The 22,409-nt window shown below is 42.5% G+C and overlaps 1 protein-coding gene across 12 annotated transcripts in view; it reads right to left on the bottom strand.

Annotated features, from left to right (window-relative positions):
• TNRC6C (trinucleotide repeat containing adaptor 6C) overlaps nt 1-22,409 on the bottom strand; it is a 95,986-nt gene that overhangs the window by 47,444 nt on the left and 26,133 nt on the right. For 9 of the 12 annotated variants that reach the window (XM_064395841.1, XM_064395837.1, XM_064395835.1 and 6 more), the window contains one exon: nt 6,799-7,146. In XM_064395841.1, the coding sequence (XP_064251911.1) occupies nt 6,799-7,146 (348 nt within the window). Of the gene's footprint in view, nt 1-6,798; nt 7,147-22,366; nt 22,385-22,409 lie in introns of those variants that run through there. The other 3 variants (XM_064395840.1, XM_064395844.1, XM_064395834.1) reach the window with 2 other exon arrangements.

Genomic DNA, 22,409 nt, shown 5'->3' on the forward strand with positions numbered 1-22,409 from the left:
ATCACAAATCACAATGAGCTGAACTGCTCAGGCTGAATTCTTCAAGCATGACTTCAGCAGAAAGGTCTCTATCACTTTGCTGGATCTGATAAAACAATGGTGTGCCAAAGCTTATCAGTGTTTTCCAACTATATTGTCTGAAGGCATGATAATGTCTCTAAAACTTTTCTCCAAATTTGACTCTACAACCATATAAAATTCTGAGGGAATTCTGAAGTAACTGCAGTTAAAGCATTGGATGTTTGGAATGAGTAGTGTCAGATATTATTTTAACAGTAACCAGCATATTTTAATCTTCCTTCCTAAAAAAACATCAAAGTGAAAGTTAATACAAAGAGATTATATGAAGAGTTAACCTGTCACAGAAGAGCACTCAGCAGCTTCCAGCTGCCACTTGAAGGTGCACACCACACCATGCCATGAGCATGAATCTCTCAACTGCAGCTAAAGAAATCTTCAAACACAAAATAAACCTTCCAGCTCCAGAGAAAAGAAGAACAAAGTTCAGCATAAAATCTGGCATCAGCCTACACACGGAAAATAAATCTCTGTTTCTAACTGCTGTCAAATTTTCAATTCACAACAAACAACAGATAGAACAAATTAAGAGTGTAACTCGAGTTCCCACAACACTGGTGTGTTTACTCATTCTGATTTACTGCAGGAGTTACTTGCTCTCATTTCCTTCTGGACTTTGGAAACAGATAATGTGGATCTGTTCTGCAAAATATTCTACTTGCCAACAGAAAGATGGGCACCAGTTCCACCCTGACTCCTGCAGGATGTGGTAGGTTGCTTTTGAGCTGACAGATGGTGATTTCACATTGCTGAACTTCAGGGAAGTCAAAGGCATCTTGGAGGAGAACTGATTATTTCTTTTGATCTCTGCTCTAATCATCATCAAAAACACTGGTTGCCTGGAAACTCCTATATAAAATTCATCATTTGTAAAGAAACCAAGAAATCTCTATTACTTGTTATTTTTAATCTCCCATGGTAGCTTCCAGAAATGATCCTAATTCTTTTAGACCACGTGGCAAAGGATCATTCCAATAATTCAATTAAGAGGAAAATGCCTCACACCTTAATGAGGGAAGTTAACTACTCACCTGTTTACTGAGTTAGATGACAAAGTGGGGAGGGAAGAGATGAAGAGTCCCATCTTTAAAAATAACAAACTAGACTAGATAATAGAATACTGCTCATAAATTAGAGATACAGCTTTCCTTCAGTGTAATCCTGGAAAGGATTACAGAGGGGGCAGGTCAAGAACAAGCTCTGTAGCTCAAGACAGACATTCCAGACAAATAACTATTCTACTCTAAAGTACTTCAGAAAACAGTTCCATAATTGTTAAGAATGAATAAAAGACTGTTTTCAAGGGGTAAGATTTCTAAAATATTCTATGCAATTCAAATACTTTTAATTTCATAACGGTTTGTCTGGTTAATGTTTAAGAGATTACCTTAAGAGAGAAACAAAAAATCCCTACTCTCATCCACTTCACTGATACTTCTGGGTGATAAACCTGACAAAGAATATATTAGTGGCCATTAATTCCCACTTGCCTTACATTGGCAGAACATCCTTTTTAATTCATGACATTGCAGTTAAGTTCTGATAAGTGTTTTGGATAGGCCGAGGCAGTAGATAACAGGGGCTGCTGATAAGAGAATAAAGAGATAAAATAGTGTGATTTTTAGAGAGGAGAGACTGGCAGTGACTCTCTAACAGTATTCCTTGTACCTGGTAGTTATCAATAAGGCTGAAAGGAGCATGGAGGCATAATTACAAATTAACTCTGAAGGGATATGATGCTGTGAGAAGAAATGCTGTAGACATGATGAACTCACATCAAGAATCTTCTGGGTACGAGGTGCTCATGTAGGGCAACCCTGACTCTTTGGTTACAGCAGATCATCCATACAAAGGTGCTGCTGTGGTTCATGATGAGCCTGAAGGAGCCAGCCCAGGTCTGAGGGGCTCAGGGCAGGGCAGGACAGGGAGGGATTGAGCACAGCTCCACCTCTGCCTTTACACCCTGGGGATGTCCAGCAATGCCCCTGCAGGGATCCCTCTCCCACACTACAGGTGCTGTTCAGGAAGACAAAATTCCTCTTCACACATGGCTCAGGTACCTACACTGACTCTTCTGGACAAGTTTGATTGTTTTGTTCCTTCCCATCATCTCCCCAGAGAACTTTTACCTGCAAAGATTCTTCAGTAAATGAAATACCCAGGGAGGCAGAGACAGATGTTTAAAGGAAAACAGTTCCTACTGATGCTAAGAGGAGGATGGTAAAAAAGCCCCCTTTCAATAAAGTATTTCTTAGTGAGAATTCTCCTGTTTAAAATTCTTCATTTTCATATTGACAAAAACACACCAGTTGAAGATTTCTGGGAAAATTCTCATGTTTACAGGATACAGAATTCCCTATTTTTTTCTAAATCTAACTGACTCAAATCCCAACAGCTGAGATGGAAAGGCTTTGGCCTTCCCTGGATACTCTCCCTACTTCTTTGCTCTTTATGCTTGACAAGATGAAAACAAAAGCCTGTATGAGAGACAGAGTGAGACTGTGGATATGTGCAATTCATGGCTACAAAGGTCTCTCAGGAGAGAGATACTCCTCCCTTGGCCTCCCAGGGCAGCCAGGCACAGAGCTGCTGTCATTATAAGGTGAGTTGGACATTTGTTTTTTTTACCTCCTGTGCCTGCAGTCAGTAAATGAGCTGATGCTCCACCTGCTGGAAAGAACTACGTGAGCTGCAGAATTCAGCAAGTTCTTTCTGTGTGCAAAAGGCCATCACTGAAATCTCCAAACACCACCTCGTGTCAGCAGACAAAAAGGTAGCCAAGATTTAAGTTGTTTAAGATCCTGTTCCAAGGGGTCTGTTCAGTGTGCACATCTTGTGGTGCCTTTGAAACCTTTTGTTTTGACTTTACAGAGTAAAGAGCAACAGGACAATTGTGACTCTATGGATAAACTGCTACTGAGCAATTCAAATTGCAGCTTTAGATTCGAAGTGAGGAAGAAATGATTTACTCAGAGAGCAGTAAGGCCAGAGGAGGCCATGGAAATGCTCCAAGGGCTGGAGCCCCTCTGCTCTGGAGCCAGGCTGGGAGTGCTGGGAATGCCCAGCCTGGAGAAGAACAGACTCCAGGGAGAGCTCAGAGCCCTTCCAGAGCCTGAAGGGGCTCCAGGAGAGCTGGAGAGGGACTGGGGAAGAGGGATTGAGGGACAGGACACAGGGAATGGCTGTAAGCTGAAGAAGGGTAGGTTTAGATCAAATATTAGGAAGAAATTCTCCACTCTAAAGGTGGTGAGACACTGGTGCCAGGTTGGGCAGGGCTTGGAGCAACCTGGTCTGATGGCAGGGGTGGAATGAGATGAGCTTTAAAGTTACTTCAGCCCAAACCATTCCATGCTTCTGATACCAAGTAACACTTTTACAGAGTTTGATCTTGGTTAACTTGTTTGGGGCAATAATATAAAATGAAGCTGAAAAGCTGCTGCACTGTTTCTTTTCCTCTCATTTCCACTAACCTTCCTGTGCTCTGAATTTTTCCAATGGTAACATAAAAGAAGCAAAAAAATAAAAATGCCCTGAATGAATTCAACAGTGTAAAACATCTGCTGGGGGCTGCCAATAGTACACATACACCAAGTTAAAATAGGAATTGGGAAAAAATAAAGCCTCAAGGTAGAAATGCATCTGGCAAGATCAAAGTCAGACAGCTCGTACTACACTCTTACAAGGAAAGTTCTTTTATGAGTTATGTTATGATTTACAGTGGCCTTTGTTTCATTAAACTCAAACACAGATGCTTCAGATCCATCTACAAGGATGCCTGCAAGAAACCTCCTGACCCTCAGGCAGCCTGAGCCACTGCAGTGGCTGCTCTGTGTGTGCCACATAAATAATGATGAGAGGGGCAGCTCCAATCTCTGCTCCCCAGGAGCTGAGGGAACGGCTGGAGCTGGGCCAGGGGAGGTCTGGGTTGGATACAGGGAAAGGTTCTTCCCCTGAGGGAGCTGGCACTGCCCAGGCTCCCCAGGGAATGCCAGGGATGCCATTGTTGGGGGGTCTGGGCAGGCACAGGGGCTGCACTGGGTGATCCTTGTGGGTCCCATCCAGCTCAGAATATGCTATGATTTCTATGGTTCCAGAACTCTGAAAATAAAATAATAATAAACATATCTCTGACACAGAACATTAGTCTGACAGTTAACAAACATTTCCCAATCCAGAAGAAGCCAAGAATGTCAGAACCATCCCTGATGAATTGGGATTTGCAAGGAAGATTGCTGTTAGAAAAGTTAGAGAACTGCTGGGAAATGATTACTTTCCATCTCACTAAAGCCAAATACTTGAGAATACAGAAGCAGAATCTCTTCCCTTCCCAAAAAAGAACCACTTTAATAAATAATAAATTGTTTCATTTTGTCTGTTCAGTTTTAAGTTTCTAGGGAGTAGCTGAGTGATATTTTCAAATGCATTTCGATAACCATAGAAGCTGTAATTTCAGAGACAGATTATTCTCTTATCTAACTAAAACTTCTAAGGACAACACCAAAGAATTTTCTCTGTTGTAGTTCTTCTCAGCAGCAAAAATAGTGAAAGATTCGCTAATGCCCAAAGGGAAGAACTGCAGACAGTTCAGATCCAAATTTTGTGATGTTTGACAGTGCTAATGAGTGATAATGAGCAACACTTGAGATCACACAGAAATGACTAATATTCAAGATATCAAACCCCTCCTTTATGATTTAGTCCAGATCACTTTTTCAAGCCATGGATAACTGTATGCCAGAAGACATACAGTCATGCTTTGCCTGACATCCACACAAAGCAGAGCTGGAAAAGGGGATGTGCACTGAGCCCATCTCCACTGCAGAGCTCACACCATTGAGGAGAGCTGCTTATTTCCCATCAGCAGCTTCAGGAAAATGAAGTTAGCTAAGAGACTTATTCCTCAACATCTTATTTCCAACAGCCAAAGAAAGGCCTGTGTGTGTGTCTGAGAGCCCACCTCCAGTGCTGTGTCCAGCTCTGGGGCTCCCAGCATCACAAGGATGGAGAGCAGGAGAGAGTCCAGCAGAAGAGAGTCCAGGAGACCATGGAAATGCTCCAGGGCTGGAGCCCCTCTGCTCTGAGCCAGGCTGGAGAGCTGGGGCTGCTCACCTGGAGAGGGAAAGGCTCCAGGGAGAGCTCAGAGCCCCTGCCAGGGCCTGAAGGGGCTCCAGGAGAGCTGCAGAGGGACTGGGGACAAGGGATGGAGGGACAGGACAAGGGGAATGGCTTCTCACTGGCACAGGGCAGCATTAAATGGGATATTGGGATTAAATTCTGCCCTGTGAGGGTGGGCAGGCCCTGGCTGTGGCTGCCCCAGGATCCCTGGCAGTGCCCTAGGCCAGGCTGGACAGGGCTTGGAGCACCCTGGGACAGTGGGAGGTGTCCTGCCCATGGCAGGGACTGGAAACAGCTGCTCCCTAAAGTCCCCTCCAACTCAAACCATTTGTGACCTGCAAAGGACAGAATGAAGTGGTAAAAAGGCCTAAGACACTCAACTACTTGTCCCAAACTATTCTTTTCCTAAGGTGAAAATAATAACTGAAAGCATAAGCAAGCAAAGGTATAAAAATGTCACAACAGAAAATAAGTAAAGTTACTATTTCTTATTTACAAACTTACAAAACATTGTTTAAGGAACATCAAAATTATCAGGATAGATATAACCTATAAATAGCCAAATTACCAACTCTTCTGTAAGAATCACCACTAAATATTTACACTTCCTGAAGATTCACTATAGCTACCAAAGAAACACAAAGTGGGAAAAAAAACAAACCAGAGGAAGACCCCACAGCTCTGAGCACGTGAACAAACAGTAAAATCGTTTACAAGTGCATGCCAGAAATGGCACATTGTGCCAGAATATGAGTAAATAGCCAGGGATTACAAGTGATCCTCAAATAGGAGGATATTACGAGTCAGAATACGAGCAATAGCAAGGATCAGAATTCTTAAATGGCATTTTAAAAACGAGAATTTTAAAATTGAATTTAAAATGGGAATCTAAAAATGGCATTTTGAAATGAAATTTCAATATGGCATTTTAAAATGAAATTTCAAAATGGCATTTTAAACCAAAGTTTTCAAAAGTAATTTTAAAACTAAATTCTAAAATGGCATTTGAAAAGGAAATCTGAAAATGGCATTTTTAAAGCAAAATTTTAAAATGGCATTTAAAACCAGAATTTTGAAATAGCATTTAAAACCAGAATTTTAAAATGGCATTCTAAATGAAATTTTAAAATGGGAATTTTTAAATGGCACTTTAAACCAAAATTTTCCAATGGCATTTTAAAGGAAAATTTTTAAATAGCATTTTAAACCAAAATTTTTAAATGGCATTTAAAACCAGAATTTTGAAATAGCATTTAAAACCAGAATTTTAAAATGGCATTCTAAATGAAATTTTAAAATGGCATTTTAAAATAGAATTTTTAAATGGCATTTTAAAACAGAATTTTAAAATGGGAATTTTTAAATGGCACTTTAAACCAAAATTTTCCAATGGCATTTTAAAGGAAAATTTTTAAATAGCATTTTAAACCAAAATTTTTAAATGGCATTTTAAAGCAAATTTTTTAAATGGCATTTTAAACCAGAATTTTAAAATGCCATTTAAACCAGAATTTTAAAACAGCATTTCAAGCTAGAATTTTAAAACTAGACCAGAATTTTCAAGTGGCATTACTTCCCCACCCCAGCAGCGGGTACCGCTCTCACCTGGCTGCGCCTTGCCGGGATGCTGCTGTGCTGCTGCTCCCTGCTGAGGAGGAGGAGGAGGAGGAGGAGGAGGGCTGGCTCCCGCTGCTGCTGCCGTGCCCGGCGCCGGGCCGGGGGCACCGAGAGCCCCGGCGGGCAGAGGCTGCCCCCGCTTTAGGAGCTGCTTCTGTTCCTGCTGGCGGAAGCGGGGAGGCACCTCGCGGGGCAGGTATCGGGACGCCGCAGGCTGCTGCCCGTTGGCAGACGCGCGCTTGCCATTGCTGCTGTTGGTGAGAGTGCTGGTGGAAGTACTGGTACCGGTACCGGCAGGTTGGGGCTGGCTTAAACTGGTCTTAATAGGTTCTGGCACTAGGGTAGAAGAAAATAATCGTCATTGGTTTGGGATCTGGAAAGTTATGGGTTTTTTTTTAACTGTAACGGGTAAACTGATGGTTTGCAGGCACTGAGGAGTTGGCGGTGTGTTACTTTTTGTGTAGGTTTACTTTCTGTGGCGGTACTGGAAGCTTTTATACCCTACTGAAACAAATCATCTGTATGGTTTAAAACAGGGAGGAGGACAAAAGAAAGCTTTGACAATTCAGTATTGAACAGAATGCTCATTTCTGCTGCACCCACCTTAAGTCCCCACTGCCTTTACAGTTCAGCAGTTTTGGGGGCGACCTTGCCAATATTAACATCAAATCCCAGGGCCTACAGCCATGAAAACAAACATTTTCAGGCTCCTAATAAGCTCCCAAAAAAACAAGCTAAAAGACCTGATCCACCAGCTTATTCAGCACTCACACAAACTTTGGGTTTCTTGTGGTCTTCATCCAAACCTTTGCATCAAACACTTAGGACGTGCCAGCCACCAACATCTGCACTCCAGGCACAGATGTGATACCTCCCACACTAAGCCAGCCTGCAGCCAGGCCACCCTGGAATGTGCCTGCACACCTGGCACCAGTGACCAGCAGTGCCAGGTCCTTTGGGACAGGCACGAGGGAGTGGGCATGGTGCTGGGCATGGCAGCCCTGGCTCAGCTCAGCTGCCAGAGCTCTTCGGTCACCCAGAGAAACTCTTGGAGCTTCTGGGATGAACAGAAGCAAGCACTGCTCCAGCTCATCACAAGCCACATCCAACCAGTGCAAAACTGCAGCTGACAGTCACAGAATATGCTGAGTGGGAAGGGACACACAGTGCTGGCTCACACAGGACCCTCCCCAGGAGTGCCACCTTGGACACTGTTAAAACGTAGCCTGAACTCTGTCACTGCCACTACAAACCCACAGTCAGCTTCTCCAGGCTCTGACACACCTAGAAAACAACAACTTCTACAGCTGCAGCAGTGAACAGCGCCAAGGGAATGCCGAGGGTGGCTTCAAAACAAGCAGGGACTTGACCAACCAAATATGTGCCAAAACGTCTGACAGAACCATCAGCACTTTGTTTTGGAAACCTAAATAATTTCACCTGTGATTCTGTCTGAACAAAAAAGGAAATAAAAAAAACTGAAGTACCACTATTACCTGAAGAGCAGAGAACAAACCTTCCTCAGCTCTTCAAAGTACACAATCACCTTTGGAAACAAACAGTTTATCCTTACTCTGAAATTTTAAAAGTAGATAGAAAGTATTGCGGAATGCAGAGTAATTATTTTCAAATACCAAATCTGCATATGCATGTGAAAACTATTCTGTTTCCACAATACAAATAGATCATTCACCTGATAGAAAATAAGTCTGACTTTCATTGTAATGTGTTTATTTTAGCTCCTATTGCTTCTGCTACTACTGGTACAGCAATGTAAGCATTTACCTCCACTACCATCACAGAGATGCAAACATTTACAAACAGTGAGATCTGAAGGACTCGGGATTTCTGCAAAGTCATTTACCACAAGGTTCACCCAGAGCACTGCAGACACCGGCTGATCACCAAAAATAACCCAGCATGGCAGCCAGGGAGCTCCTCCAGCTCGGCTGCCAGAGCAGGCACCCCCCGGTGCCAGCAGATCAGAGGGAATGCCAGGGAAGAGAGGAGAAGGACAAGAGAATGGAAACCACTCGCTGGCACGACGCCAGCAGAGCTGGGATTTGTCTGGCCCCAAGATTTTCATGAGGAATATTAATTAATTGGAAACATATTTTAGATAGCAAGACGGGCAGCTGTTTAAAAAGCATTATATTCTCAATATTGGGTATATATAAATCACATCTGATATTTCCAAAGAGGTGTGCATATAGATATATTTTTAAATCACTAATGCAAGTCACAGAATAGACAACACCTTTCACTTTATTGTAAACAAACATGTTTTATCACAAAGGTGAGGCCAGAGAAACCCATTTTCCCAGTGTTAGAGACAATGTTCCCTCTACATATCTGAATCACAAATGAGAGAAAAGAACAAAGAAAATCAAAATATCACTGTGCTTTAGAATTAAAATATTTCTGCATATTCATGCTACTGTTTTTTCTCTAATCAACACAGCAAAGTAATTTTTATTTTGTACATCAAAATCTCTTTAAAGAATATCTAAATGGAAGCTCTTGCAAGAATCCTGTGTCTGCAAATCGTGGTAGCTGGAAAAGAACTGTTTAATTCCAAAATGACAGGGATAAAGCAAGAAGAGTGAACGACATCACACAAATGGGCTTGAGCCCTAAATTCCAGCTTCACACCAGGCTGGAATTTAGACTTCAAACACAGCAACAATACTTAGAGAATACCTATTACAAAGACAATATGAGCGTGCTCTAAAAGCCATCCTCAGCAATGTTTAACCAGCAATTTTCACTTGATATGCACTGTGACAAATACCAAATGTTCCAAGTGTCTGCCCTGGATGTCCTAATTCTGCATTGCCGTGCGATATTGGCAATAACAGCATCTTTCTAAAGCCTTGAGCCTTTCCCCTCCCTGCAGGGCTGCACGCTGAGATGATGGGTGCCCCTTGCAGCACCCACCAAGGGCTCTCCCCTCTGTGGGCACCAGGGCAGAGCTGCAGGAGCCTCTGCTCTCATCAGCCCCAGGAGCAGCCTGCCCACCCTTCCACCTGCAAGGAATCCACTGGCACTGCTAATAGCATGTGGGCAGCTGCTGGAAAGCCAGGAATTAAAACACAGAATTTAGCAATTTTATGGCTAAATTTGCCCGGATGCGAAAAATGTTGTTTAAATAGTGTGGGGGAAAGGATTTAACAGCCAGTGGTTTTCATAACCAGCACGTGATTAAAGAGCTAAAGCAAAAACATTTAAGTGGAAAGGCTCTTGCAAAAATACAATTAAAGGCGTAAAATGAAAGCCTTGAGATTGCTTGCTCTTAAGATGTTTGTGATGGGTATCTGCTTACTCTCCATTCCGAGCTGTACACACACTAAACAATGAGCTTGCTTGTAATAATTATCAGTACTTAATGGTATCTAAACTTCTTAATCCAATTTTACCCAAACAAATCCAATAATTACTCCATATGCTTTTTGATGATTACAATCTCGGGAATCCCAACTGCATAAAAAAGTGTTACGAGCAATTGTAGGTGGATTTTATTAATATAATGAATAGGATCAGTCTAACAGATTTCAATTACAACAATAGCTTTTAAGTACATTTCTATGACATAAGGAAAGAACATGCATAAATGAAAGAAACTGGTTAAGCCACATAATACTGATTTATGGCAGCTTTTTCCTTTCATTCACCTCATTAACATTTCTCTGTATTTCAGAATCCCCCACTCCAGCTCTATAAAACTTGCATTTCTAAAGCCTTCGAGGACCAGACATTCCAGAAGAGAAACAGTTAAACCCAGAAATGCATTCTTGGCTGCTACTGTGACAGGATTTATTTACAGCTTCTATTAAACACAGCAGCTCCATTACAAAGTGCTGGATGTGAGGAGAATTTTTGATTATACAATGCCAATGCCTCACTGCGTTAAACATATCATGCCAGTGTATTATTTTTTTCCTTCAGCAATTCGTTCAGGTCATTGTTTGATGGGTTTATGAATTCATTACAGGAAACAGATGGATCCCATAATTCAGAGCTATTCTCCCAGCCAATCATTTGGGCAATTTTTTTCCTCATCTTGCTCCCCCCTCCAAATCAACCTTAATGAAGCCACTTCCTCCACGGCCAGTTCCCTGCACACACACACACACTGCAGCACATCCCTGCTGGTTTAACCTCCCTCCAAATGCTAAAAGGCTTTCCAAATAAAGCTGAGCAGAGCACAATCCCACAGACACCCCCTCCGAGGTCACACAGAGCACCAGGAACTTACCCAAGTCGGGGGAAGGCAGCCACCAAACACAGCATTGGAGTGGGCAAAACCACAAGTCCTCATTAGTGAGAAACCCATTTTTATTTGCTCACACAAGTCTGTTGCTGGGAAAATATTCTTGCCTCCCCCCCCAATCTACTTTCAAAGGCTGAATTTTCATTTAGCAAATTACCTCCTTTGTCTCCTAAGTGCTGGGATTTGCTATCCACAGTGACATCTGCTGGCAACAGCAAAGGTGCTCACAACTATTGCATAAAGCCCACTTCTAATGTTTTTACACATAAAATGCCAAATTTTCTGCCTGGATCATCCCTTTCCTCAAAATCATGAACTTCTGGGGAGAAAAAAAACTGCAGTCTAATGCCAAGATAATCCCAAAACTTATAATAGCTTTAATAATGTTAATAACCAGAAGCTGCTGTTTGACATCAACACCCACATTGGATAATAAAAGTAAAAACACATGAGTTATTGTGGCTTTAGAACTTTGTCACCATTTATTTAAAGAAGTGCCTTGACCTTGGGCCAATTCCTGATGATATCATTTATCTAATACCCAGAACAAATAAAGCCTTTTCTATGTTTAACTTCATTTCCCCCCTCACAGTTGACCATAGTGCAGCTTCTTCTGCTTCCTCTTCCAGACATTTCCTCTCCACTTTCTTCTCTTGTCCTTTACAACATTTCCTTCCTTAGTCTTTCACCACCCCAGTTTGAAAATCTCATCTAAAACCAACTTCTCCTGACAGAATTCTCACTTCTACCAACTTGGACCTTCTACACAGAACTTGATTTTTTTAAAAATTTTATTTTGCCAGGCAACTGGAATTCAGAGTAGGAATTAAAAGAAAGCTGCAAAGTTCATGGAAAACTTCTAAATCAGTTACTGGAATTTCTCAACAATAGAAGGTCTTATGTTCTAACATGGCTTCATGCAAAGGTATGAAATAGAGAAGCATGGAGGATGTCATTCCCCACCTCCACTTTGACTCTACAGCCATTATCCACAAATCCAGCCGGCCCCAGACACTCCTTTGTTCCTCCCTCCCCCCAGACCTGCCATTCACCTCAGCTCAAACAAGTTCTGTCTGTTTGCTCACATTTCCACCCATGTCCCACCAGCCAAAGCTTGCTCTACGTATCTTAACTATGTCATGGCTGCTGAAATGACATTCTCACTTGATATTGTCATAAGCAAAGTGGGGAAATGTGAGCAAAATGTGAAATTGGTTGAAATGTTCTCTGGGAGAATCAATGGCTTGCTGTCAAAACAGAAGATGTTTCAGAAGAGATTCCACGGGGACTTGATCCGAGCCTACGCTGTTCAATATTTCGTTAACAGCTGGATGATGGACTAGAGAATATCCTTATTAAATCTGCAAATGACACCAAGATGGGAGAAGGAAGATGGGGGTGGTCAGATCGCTGTGTGACAGGATCAGAGCTCAGCACTGAGGAACTGGAGCAGGGATGTGACAAAACTACTCCAATTCAGTAAGGAAAATCACATCATTAGCTGGAGGAATTAAATGCAGAACAGCAAACAACTCGCCCCACAGCAGTTCTGCAGAAATAGAAGCAATGTTTTAGCAGATCGTAAACCAAAGAGGAGGAAAAGATATTCAAGAAGACTGTAAAAAATCCAATTTGGAATTTTCCAGTTGGATTGTAAAGATTCCAATTGGTGGATTGGGATAAACACCCAGCAACCCATCCACCTGAGCCTGGCATCACAAAACCTTCCCTGGCTGTACCCACAGCTCTTCCAAATGGGGCTGGACCTCCTGAAAAGAGCACAAAGGAAATGGGAACCTGGAAAAGGGAACTACCACAGCAGGCAGAGGTAAGGGAGTAGTCAGTCTACAAGACACTGGGTATACAAATTAAAAAAATACAAAGAAAGAGGAGGAAATAATTTGCTGCACCCCACAGCGAATAAGACAAGACTTGCTGGGTTTAAATGGCAGTCAGGGAGATTTGGGCTTACATTTCCAACAATAAGGATGATGAAGGATTATCTGCAGACATGATACAGGTTTGGTGATCTTGTCTCAGGGCAAGAGGATGGAATAAATGACCTCTCAAGAACCTTTAGAGCACATTTTCTACCACTCTGTATGTAAAACAGAGCTCCAAATCCATCTTACTCAGTTCTCCCACTTCCCTCAGCCATGACAAAGAAATCCTTTTCCCCTCAGGTTGACAGTCACAGCACTCTCCCCAGCTTCTGCTGGTTTTTAAATAAGTTTCAGATGTGGCCTTTCTTCGCTAGCCCTGCTTGCAGATCCTCTCCATTTTGTTCTTGATGAATATAAATTTGAAATTGTATCAATCCTGAGTGACATTTTATCCCTTCACCACCACAGTGAATCCTCTGTGTGAGGCCAGCAGAGCCCACCCTGAGGCACAACTTGTGTGCAGCAAAGGGTCAGAGCCCAACTCTATTCACAAACTGAACTTTTTTCTTAAGAGCTGGACAAGTTCCTAACAAAAACATGGATTCTTGAGTACTTCAGAGCTCAGACACAGGATTTTGTTTCCCTTTCTGGAACTGCATCTACATTTTTTCTTTCAGATCTGTCAGCAGAGATGGTGACAAATACTTCTTTTGACAGAAAGATACAAAACCTGTTTTGGGTGACTCAACATGTATTTTTAAGGTTTTTTTCAATCCTATTCTGCATTATTCAGGTTGGTGTTACATGCAGCAATCTTGTGAAGAATACTTATACTTTTAACAGTTTTAATATTTTCCTCACTGCTCTCCTCCATGTTAGCACTGATTATAATTTTAATTTTAAATTCACAATTAATTAGCTGTGCCATTAAAAATGGTACAGCTAATTAGGCTGATAGGTTGTCATCAACAATAGATTGATAATCCAAAGTAAATATGATGCTCTGCCAGTGCAAGCCAAACTCTCTCATGTTTATTGAAAGCTCTGAGTGCACACACATGGGGTTTGCCATCAGCTAATTGATGAGCAGAAATTGGGCTGTACACACCAGGCCACAAGCTCAGCAGCCCAAGCTGGGAAGCAGAACTGTGGGCAATGGAACAGTTAAATTCTCAGAGCAGCATTCCTGCAGGACGTGAACTGATAACAGATGGTAACTTTCAGGAATTAACAATTCATCTGTTTCCTTTCAAGAGAGAGTGCTCCAATACCAGCATTAATCACGGACATCTCTGCACACAGACCTGCCCAAATGCCACCCCTGAAAAGCAACAGATAAATAAATACATGAATTCACCTCACTAGAAGCTGCTCTCTGTCCTGAAGCCCACAGGAGTATTTCCTTTAACACATCACCACACATTCAACTTGGAATTCAGACTCCTGCAAACCAAACTCCCACCTCCAGAGCAGGGCAATGTAAGAGAACTTGGCTATTCTAAAGGAAAATAATGAAGCTATTAGAAGTTTTTAATCACTCATATTAATAACATCAAGAACAACAGCATTAACAACTGTCTGAAAAGGACAGGAGGGAGATAAGAGTCATTGCTGAGACAAATTAACTGGTGCAGGAAATTACTACCGTAAAATTTAAGTGAGAGGGCAGCTCAGAATTAAGAGAGGGATTCTCAGCAAGTGGTTAGAAATGCTGGCAGAATATTTTCAGGTTTTGTAAGACTCCTACAGACTGTTCAGAACTCTTCACAGAGAATTCACATCTTCCATTCCTTCCCAGAGTATTTAGGAACATCTGAACTCCACCAACTAATTGTATAAAGACCCACTAGGGAAAAATGTACGTGCTATTCCACCAACAGGACATGAGAGCATCACAAACAACCCCAAACACAATCCCAACAATTCAGGAACACAGCAAAGGATGTCAGGAGCCAGCCACGGGCATGGGCTCCCCCCTTCACTCCAAACCCTCCTCAGAGATGCTCCAGGCAAGGTACCCCCAGCAGAAACTACACAATAAAAGAGTCAAAGACAGGAAACAGCTTAAAGTGAAATTACACAAAACCAACACTGTCATCACTGCAAGTGCCAGTGGGAAAATTCAAGCATATAATAACAAATTAAATAACTTCATACAGAGCCACATAAGAAGTCTGGGCACCCAGGAAGTGAATCCATCAATTTTAAACTGACTTTGCATTTCATCTCATCAGACAATGTTTTACACAGTTTTCATATGCAAAAGAAGTTTTTGAAAACAAATTCACAAATGGCACAGCCATCACACCAGACGTGTCCTTCCTCCTTTCCACAGAGCACTTCCAGGCACAGACTGAGGAGTAAATATTATTTACAGCAGAAACCAAATTGCTAAACTACGCACACAAACAGATAAATATGCAAATTCCCAGTAAGTACATTCCTAAGAAACTGAAAATGAGGACAGCCTCAGTATCCACTGATTTAGTGGATACAAGAGCCTGAAATTTCCTTCACCTTGAACAGTGATGGATGTACAGATACAGCCCACTCTTCAGCTGGGGCCTGAAGAGTGAATCCCAGTGAAAATGCTTTCAGCTTCATACAGATGTGGTTGGTACTGTAAAGATAGCCCATAGCCCACATCCCCATCATTTCTGCCTGGGGCTGCACTACAGAGACCACTCAGCACTGGCACACAGGGCACAGATTCTCAGATTCCCCCTGGAGTGTGTGCAGTACCCACGGTCTGCCCATGCAGGGGGGATGCTCCTGCAGTTCCCGGGTGTCCCAGGGCACAGCCAGGGCTGCCATCCCACCAGCACAGCAGGGAATACTAAACACTCGTGGTACAACACCTCTTTTTCCACTTTGACACTGGAGCTGGAAAGAAGGTAAGGACTCCCTGGGGGTTTTCTGGAATGCTCTAGAGATAAAATAAATGAGTGTTCAAGTCTGTATACAGATCGGCAGGGGAAGGAGGAAGAAAATACATTGAACTTTAAAATTATATTTCAGTTCTTTTAATACTTTGTTTTAAACCTAAACATGACATTTCATATGCCATATTTTTCTGAATGAGCTTCTCAATGCTGGCCACATTCCTGGACGGTTTTTGTTTGGAACTCTGAGCTCATCTACCTGACAGTCAAACCTGGAGAGTCAGAAACAAACTCTTCATTTCTGATTCAACACAAATCTGAAGCAAGCTCTTCATTAATTCAGTTATAGCTGAACAGATTTTTTATGTCTCCAGTGCCATCGTGCATTAATGCCACATATGAAAAACAGGATTTAAATTATTCAGAAATGTGAAGAAAGCCCTTCCAGCAGTTTACACACCTTCTCCTACTCAGGTTCCTCAGGAAAATTCCTTAAAGAAAAGCAGACTAAAAGCTGATGGGGGCTCAGCAATCGTTTCCCTGCAGATAAGATGGAAGCAAAGAAAACCCCAAGTGGGTTCATTTGCTGAGCACACCCTGCAGGGCACCCAGCCCTCCTGTGCCCAGGGAAGCTCCTCCTGAGATTCCAGCACCCACATGGAGCAGGGGGAACAAGGCCAGAGGATCCATCCCATGTTTCCAGCAGGGTTGTTGTCCCAGTGACAGCCCTGTGTCACCATAGCAACTTTCACCAAGAAGTCACAACGCACCCAAACGAACTCCGAGCTAAATTAACTTATTGCATGTCACCAGTGAGAAATGACTGTTCAGAGGTAATTTTCTGTACTAATATGTAATAGAGTTAACTCTCTAAATTGAATTAAATTAATTAAATGCCACTCCCAGTAAATCAGATTCTATTACATGAATGTTAAAAGAAATTAAAGATGTTTTAATAAAGATTACTAATAATAACTTAATATTATTACTTCATTTTAATTCAAAAATTCTGCTCAGTTTATTTTAGACACATGTCTTCCCCTCACTAGGAAGGAATACCTAATTACTCCACATGCATTACACAGTTATTCCATAGAAATGGGCTTTGACTTAGCTAAAAGAAGTAACACCACCACTTTAAGAAGAAATACAGCTTGGTTTAATGAGTGACATCCTAGGATTCTTCCTCCCCACTCACACTTTGGCAAACTCCACATTTTCAATGAGTGTGTCCAGTTTCCAAAGGGTTTCATTTCTTCTTTTTGCAGAAAAAAATGAAAATGTCTTGCAGTAAAGCCAGTTGCAAACAAAGAGGAAAATACCAGGTCTGCCTAGGCAGGGTACAAAAATAACAGCCCTTTAATGGCTTTGCAGATCTATCCAACAATGCATTATTAAGTTTGTTTTTTAAAGTAGATTCTTGCACTTTGGAGGACAGACAGCTGGGAGGCAAATCTATAACGCCCCCAATTTCTCATGTAAATAAAATTTAAAATTGCCAGCTGATGGTGTTTGTGCTGTCCCACCACCCTGACTTCAACTCATAACACACCAAAACGCTTCGGGCAAAACCAGGGGCTATTTAACAATAATAATTCTGAGAATGATGAACCACATGATTCAGTTTTCTCCATTCCTGAGGTTTCAGGAAGAAGCTGTGCTTGTGCTGAGAAGGCAGCTGGTGACAGCAGAGGGAGCACACGGAGCTGTCACATCTGCCACTGGCCACAGGGTGACAATGACGTCACCCCAGCCACCAGCTCAGCTCAACAGCCAGAGGAAAGGCAGCACTGCCACTAAAAGAATAAATATGGCAAAAAATAATTAAAACATTCCCTGAACCTCCAGCAAATGTGAGTTAAGGCTGTGACAACCCTGTGAGGTGGAACAAGATGAGCTTCAACATCCCACCTACACTGCAGGTATCAGTAAAATGGGATTATGGATTTAAGTGTTCACTGTTACTATGCATCTAAGACATTGGCCACTGATTTTAAGTCAGAATTATATATTTTTTTAAGTCTTAGTAGCCATAAGGCACCAAATCACAAAGTCTTCTACAGATCTTTTCTGGGAAGGAATAACTGAACAACTGAGGAGGCTGAAGACAACCTCTCACCTGATTTCCCAGAGTGATCACTGGACAAGACTGGAGATAACTATACAACAAAGAAAAAATATTAAATTATTGCTCTTGGAAACTGGCAGGAAGATATGGAAGCTGTAGCAAGATATGAATTACGATGGAGCCTGTGACAGAAAAGTGGCACTGAACACATTTTCTCCCTGTTTCACTCTGAAGACTTTCTCCTGTTTTGAAAGGAAAATAAAAGTGCTCCCATGTAGAGTAGGAAAGAACTGCCAGTGCAGGACAGGACAGCCTGACACCCCCAGCACCTGCAGGAAGGCTTCTCATGGTTTGCCAATCAGGCCTGAACAACTGCAGTGGAAACTTTGGGGAAATTAAAGCAAGGAATACATTTAAATGTATACTTCAGGGGGAAAATGGGGAGTGATTAAACAGGAGAAATAGGGAGTGCAAAAGAAACTGCACATTATCAAATCAAGGTCTTTATGGGATAAGGTATCTGAAACTTGTGAGTTTTCATAGCAAGCTGAGTTTAGGGACAGAAAAGTGAAAGAGAAGAATTAGCACTGCCCTGAACAGCCTGGATTACAGAGCTCTGCAATGGGGTGAGCCTGAAAGGCACAGACAAGAAATCAGCCTCAGGTTTGACTTGTGAACAGCAGCAGGGTAACTCAGATTAACTCAGGGGCTTCTTAACAACTCTCCAATGGCAGTGTGCTGCTTTGGGCTGGGACAGAGTTAATTTCTTACAGGAGCTGCTGTGGGCTGTGGTTTGGATCTGTGCTGATAAGCCAGGGTGTTTTTGGTACTGCTGAGCAGTGCTCACAGAGAGCCCAGGCTGCTCTGCTCCTCAGCCCAGCCAGGAGCCTGGGGGGACACCAGGGGCTGGGAGGGGACACAGCCAGGACAGCTGACCCCAGCTGAGCCCAGGGAACACTCCACAGCAGATGGTGCCACCATCACCACACACAGCTGGGGGACAAGGAGAAGATGGGGATGTTTGCAGTGGTGGTGTTTGTCCTCCCCAGGCACTGCTCCTGGGATGGAGCCCTGCTGCTGCCTGCCATGGGAGTGGGGAATCCACTCCCTGCTTTGCTCTCCCTGTGTGTGTGTGACTTTTGCTTTACTGATTAAACTGTTTTCATCTCAACCCACGAGTTTTCTCACTTTTACTCCTCTAATTCTCTCCACATCCTGCCAGGGGGGAGTGAGCCCCAGCTCCTGCCAGGGGTTAAACCACAATACACAGATATTGCATTTTAAAAAAATAATTCTCCACTAACTGGAAGGACTTCCAAAGAAGAAAAACATAATTTATTATAGTTTGAAAAACAGCCTGAAAATGGTAGCATCAGGGAAAACTGGATGGGCTGTTCAGTAAAAAACAGGAGACACAAAAAGGCCTCTGCAGTGGAGGGGAAGATCAGCTCTCCTGGGCCAAGCAGCCAAGAAGGAAGGGGCTTAAGTTATAACAAAGACAGACTGCATGTGAAGATGCCTTTCCAAGAATAATCAAAACATCATTCAAGAACATCTGTTGGGCCTGTTTGAGAGAGAGGAGAGGGTTAAGACCATCCCTTTTTGCTCACCTAGAGGGATGTATCTAGTGATGTGATAGTAAGACCTCAAAGTGGCATTCGAATTTTTAAGAGTTGAAGAATCATCAATTCTCTCAATTAGTAACTCATGTGCTTCAAAAGAGAAGTTCATGAGAGCCTGTCTGGCCTCCTAAAGGTGACAAAATTGTGGCTTATGAAAAAAGACAGTAGCCAAATCATAAATTATGCCTGAAATGTTGAGAGCATCCTGGTAACAGGAGGACAGGTCTTCAGGAGACTCTGCAAAAACAAAGAACAACTTCAGTTAACATGGGAAGAGGCCAGCAGGAGCCTGAGTCACACCGAGTTCAGCTGTTCCCACTGGGCAGGTGACAATGCCAGTGGCTGCCACGCCCAGGCAGGACTCGTGGTGCTGTTAAATTAAACACAGGTCCCACAAGAAGCTGAGCATGAGCCACTGCTGGCACCCCACAGGGGCAGGATGCCTGCAGGGAAAATCACCTCCTCTCTGGATGCTGGAGCACTCTGCACTGCCTGAACCAGTTCAGGAATAACCTGAAGGATCAGCTGCACATGCACACCTGAGCAGAACTTCAGAGCATTTACCACAGTGTGAGCTGGTTCAGCAGACATCTGAAGTAGTCCTGTAGGATTTGTAAAGTATGAGCTACCACCTTTAACAACTCAGGAAAAACATTAAAATAATCTAGCAAAACACAGGGAAGCCGAGGGTTCTCAGAGCAGAGGAATGTCAACACCAGACAGTCAACAAGAGAACACAAAGGTCCCTCAGGCCAAACGCTTCACACACAGTGTAAAAAAATCAAAACCACGTTTTCATTCCCTTCCTTTTCCCAAGATAACCCTCTGCAGCATTTGTACAGTAACTATTCCAGGAGCACCTACTAGTGTTACAGTTCAAAGTGGATTTCATCCTTCCCAAGGAAGGGATCAGGTAACCTTAGAAACCCAGCATGTATCTGAAAACAATCATTACAAAAGAGAGCTAATGCATTTCCTGATGAACCTCTCCTCCAGCTCACAGTTTGCAGATCTTATCAACATTATATTTATATGCCTTACAAGCCTCCTCCAGGTAGCAAGATGATAATCTAATAATGAAAGTGGTCAGCACGCTGCAGATAAATCAAAGCTGATAGGTCATTTTTTCATGGGAAACTGTTAGCTGCCCTCTCCATGAAAACCTGTGTGAGCCAGGCCTCAAGACAGAGCAGAAACTGCCTTCATGGACATGTTTCTCTAGAAGAACAATAAAAGTGAACAGCAGACTATAGTTCAGAAAGTAAAGGGAGAAAGAAGCACACTGATGAACAGTGTGCTTATATTTTTGCTCTGAAATCACTTCCAAGGAAACAAATCTGAGACTCTGCAGGGTGGGGAGGAGATGTGGGATGGGTGTTTGTTGCTATCAGTAGATACAAAACCTCTTACAAAGGAAATACTGGGGCATATATGCTCTGATGGAGGGCAAATATCAGACAACATTCTATTTATAATTGGAAAACAGTTACTTTACAAGCAGACTGACAGAAGAATAGAGCATTTGCCAATGCCTGAGCTGCTGCAATGCCAAAAGAGCAGCAGTTTGACTGTTTCACAGCCCACACACTGCTCTGGGGAACAGCAGCAGGCAGCAAAGCACCCACTGTGGGCAGATAAATACCCACAACCCAGGGTGCAGTCTGATCATAACCAACACCATTATCACTGTGCAGCTGGGTTAAAATTTATCTATTAAAATACCCCGTTGTCCACAACTGTATTGGCAGTTTTGTTGCTGGGAAAGCAAACTGGGATTTATCTGAGAGCCCTTCCCACCAAGGGACACCCTGACAATTAGTCTAGACTAGAAAAGCCCAGCTGGTGTCACCCAGTCTGTGCTTGCTCTCTCTTCAAAGAGTGTTCTTGGAGAGATAATGTCCCAGGCTAGAAATGCACCTGACAATGGGCTGTGTAAAGATGATTTGATGATGCACAGGTTGTCCTGCTGCCTTCAAGCAGGGTATCAACACTCACAACCTAGAGCATTTGAAAAGTGCTTTTAACCAACTGTGTCTAGTGTTGGAAAACTCCCATTTTTATCTAATTCTAGAACTAACTACTTAAAGGTCAGGCTCTTGCCATCTTCAACCTGATGAACCCATATCGTTCCTAACTGAGGAACCAGAAAAAGCAATATTCTGCTGTAATTTATATTATGAGCACATGCCTAAATTTGCAGAACAGCAAACTACACCAGACTTCTCTAAGGAGAATAAAAACTACCTGAGGAGCACTAGGAGTATCTACTTGAGCCCTTACCTGCTTTTCCATTTCCAGAAGAGGAATCTGCAAAGCTCACTCCTTGACTATACAAATTGCTCCTCCTGTCTGCTTCAATCTTTTTGCATTTTCTACTCCTCTTCACCCAGTACTGGACCCACAAATTACCTCCATCCTCTATTCTGTGCAGGCTGTAAAATGGTAATTACTCCTCTCTCTATCAGAGAAGTGATATCTCAGTGGGTTTTATGAACAAATTCATGTTTGTTTAAAGATACTTATAGTAGCAGAACACCCCCATGATAACGTTTATCAAAAAGAAAACATTTTTGTGTTACAAAGCCTTAACGTATGGCCACAGGTTATCATTAAGTTATCAAGTGACTGCATATTAAGATCTAATTGAAGAACTTATTGCAGGGCTCCCCCTCCTTCTGCAATGATGATTTATGGCACATTTTGTCACTACAATGTGCAGCAGTTCAGTACAAACACAGCACTTAACTAACAAGATGACAGAGGCAGATATTCAAGCACAAGCTATAAATACTCAAATGAGTCAGAGGTTGTAAATCTGTTGTAAATCATACCTGATTTGTAGGCTGGAACACATTTTCTAATCTTATGGAAAAA

Source organism: Passer domesticus, chromosome 20 (assembly GCF_036417665.1).
Source record: "Passer domesticus isolate bPasDom1 chromosome 20, bPasDom1.hap1, whole genome shotgun sequence".
Lineage (NCBI taxonomy): Eukaryota > Metazoa > Chordata > Aves > Passeriformes > Passeridae > Passer > Passer domesticus.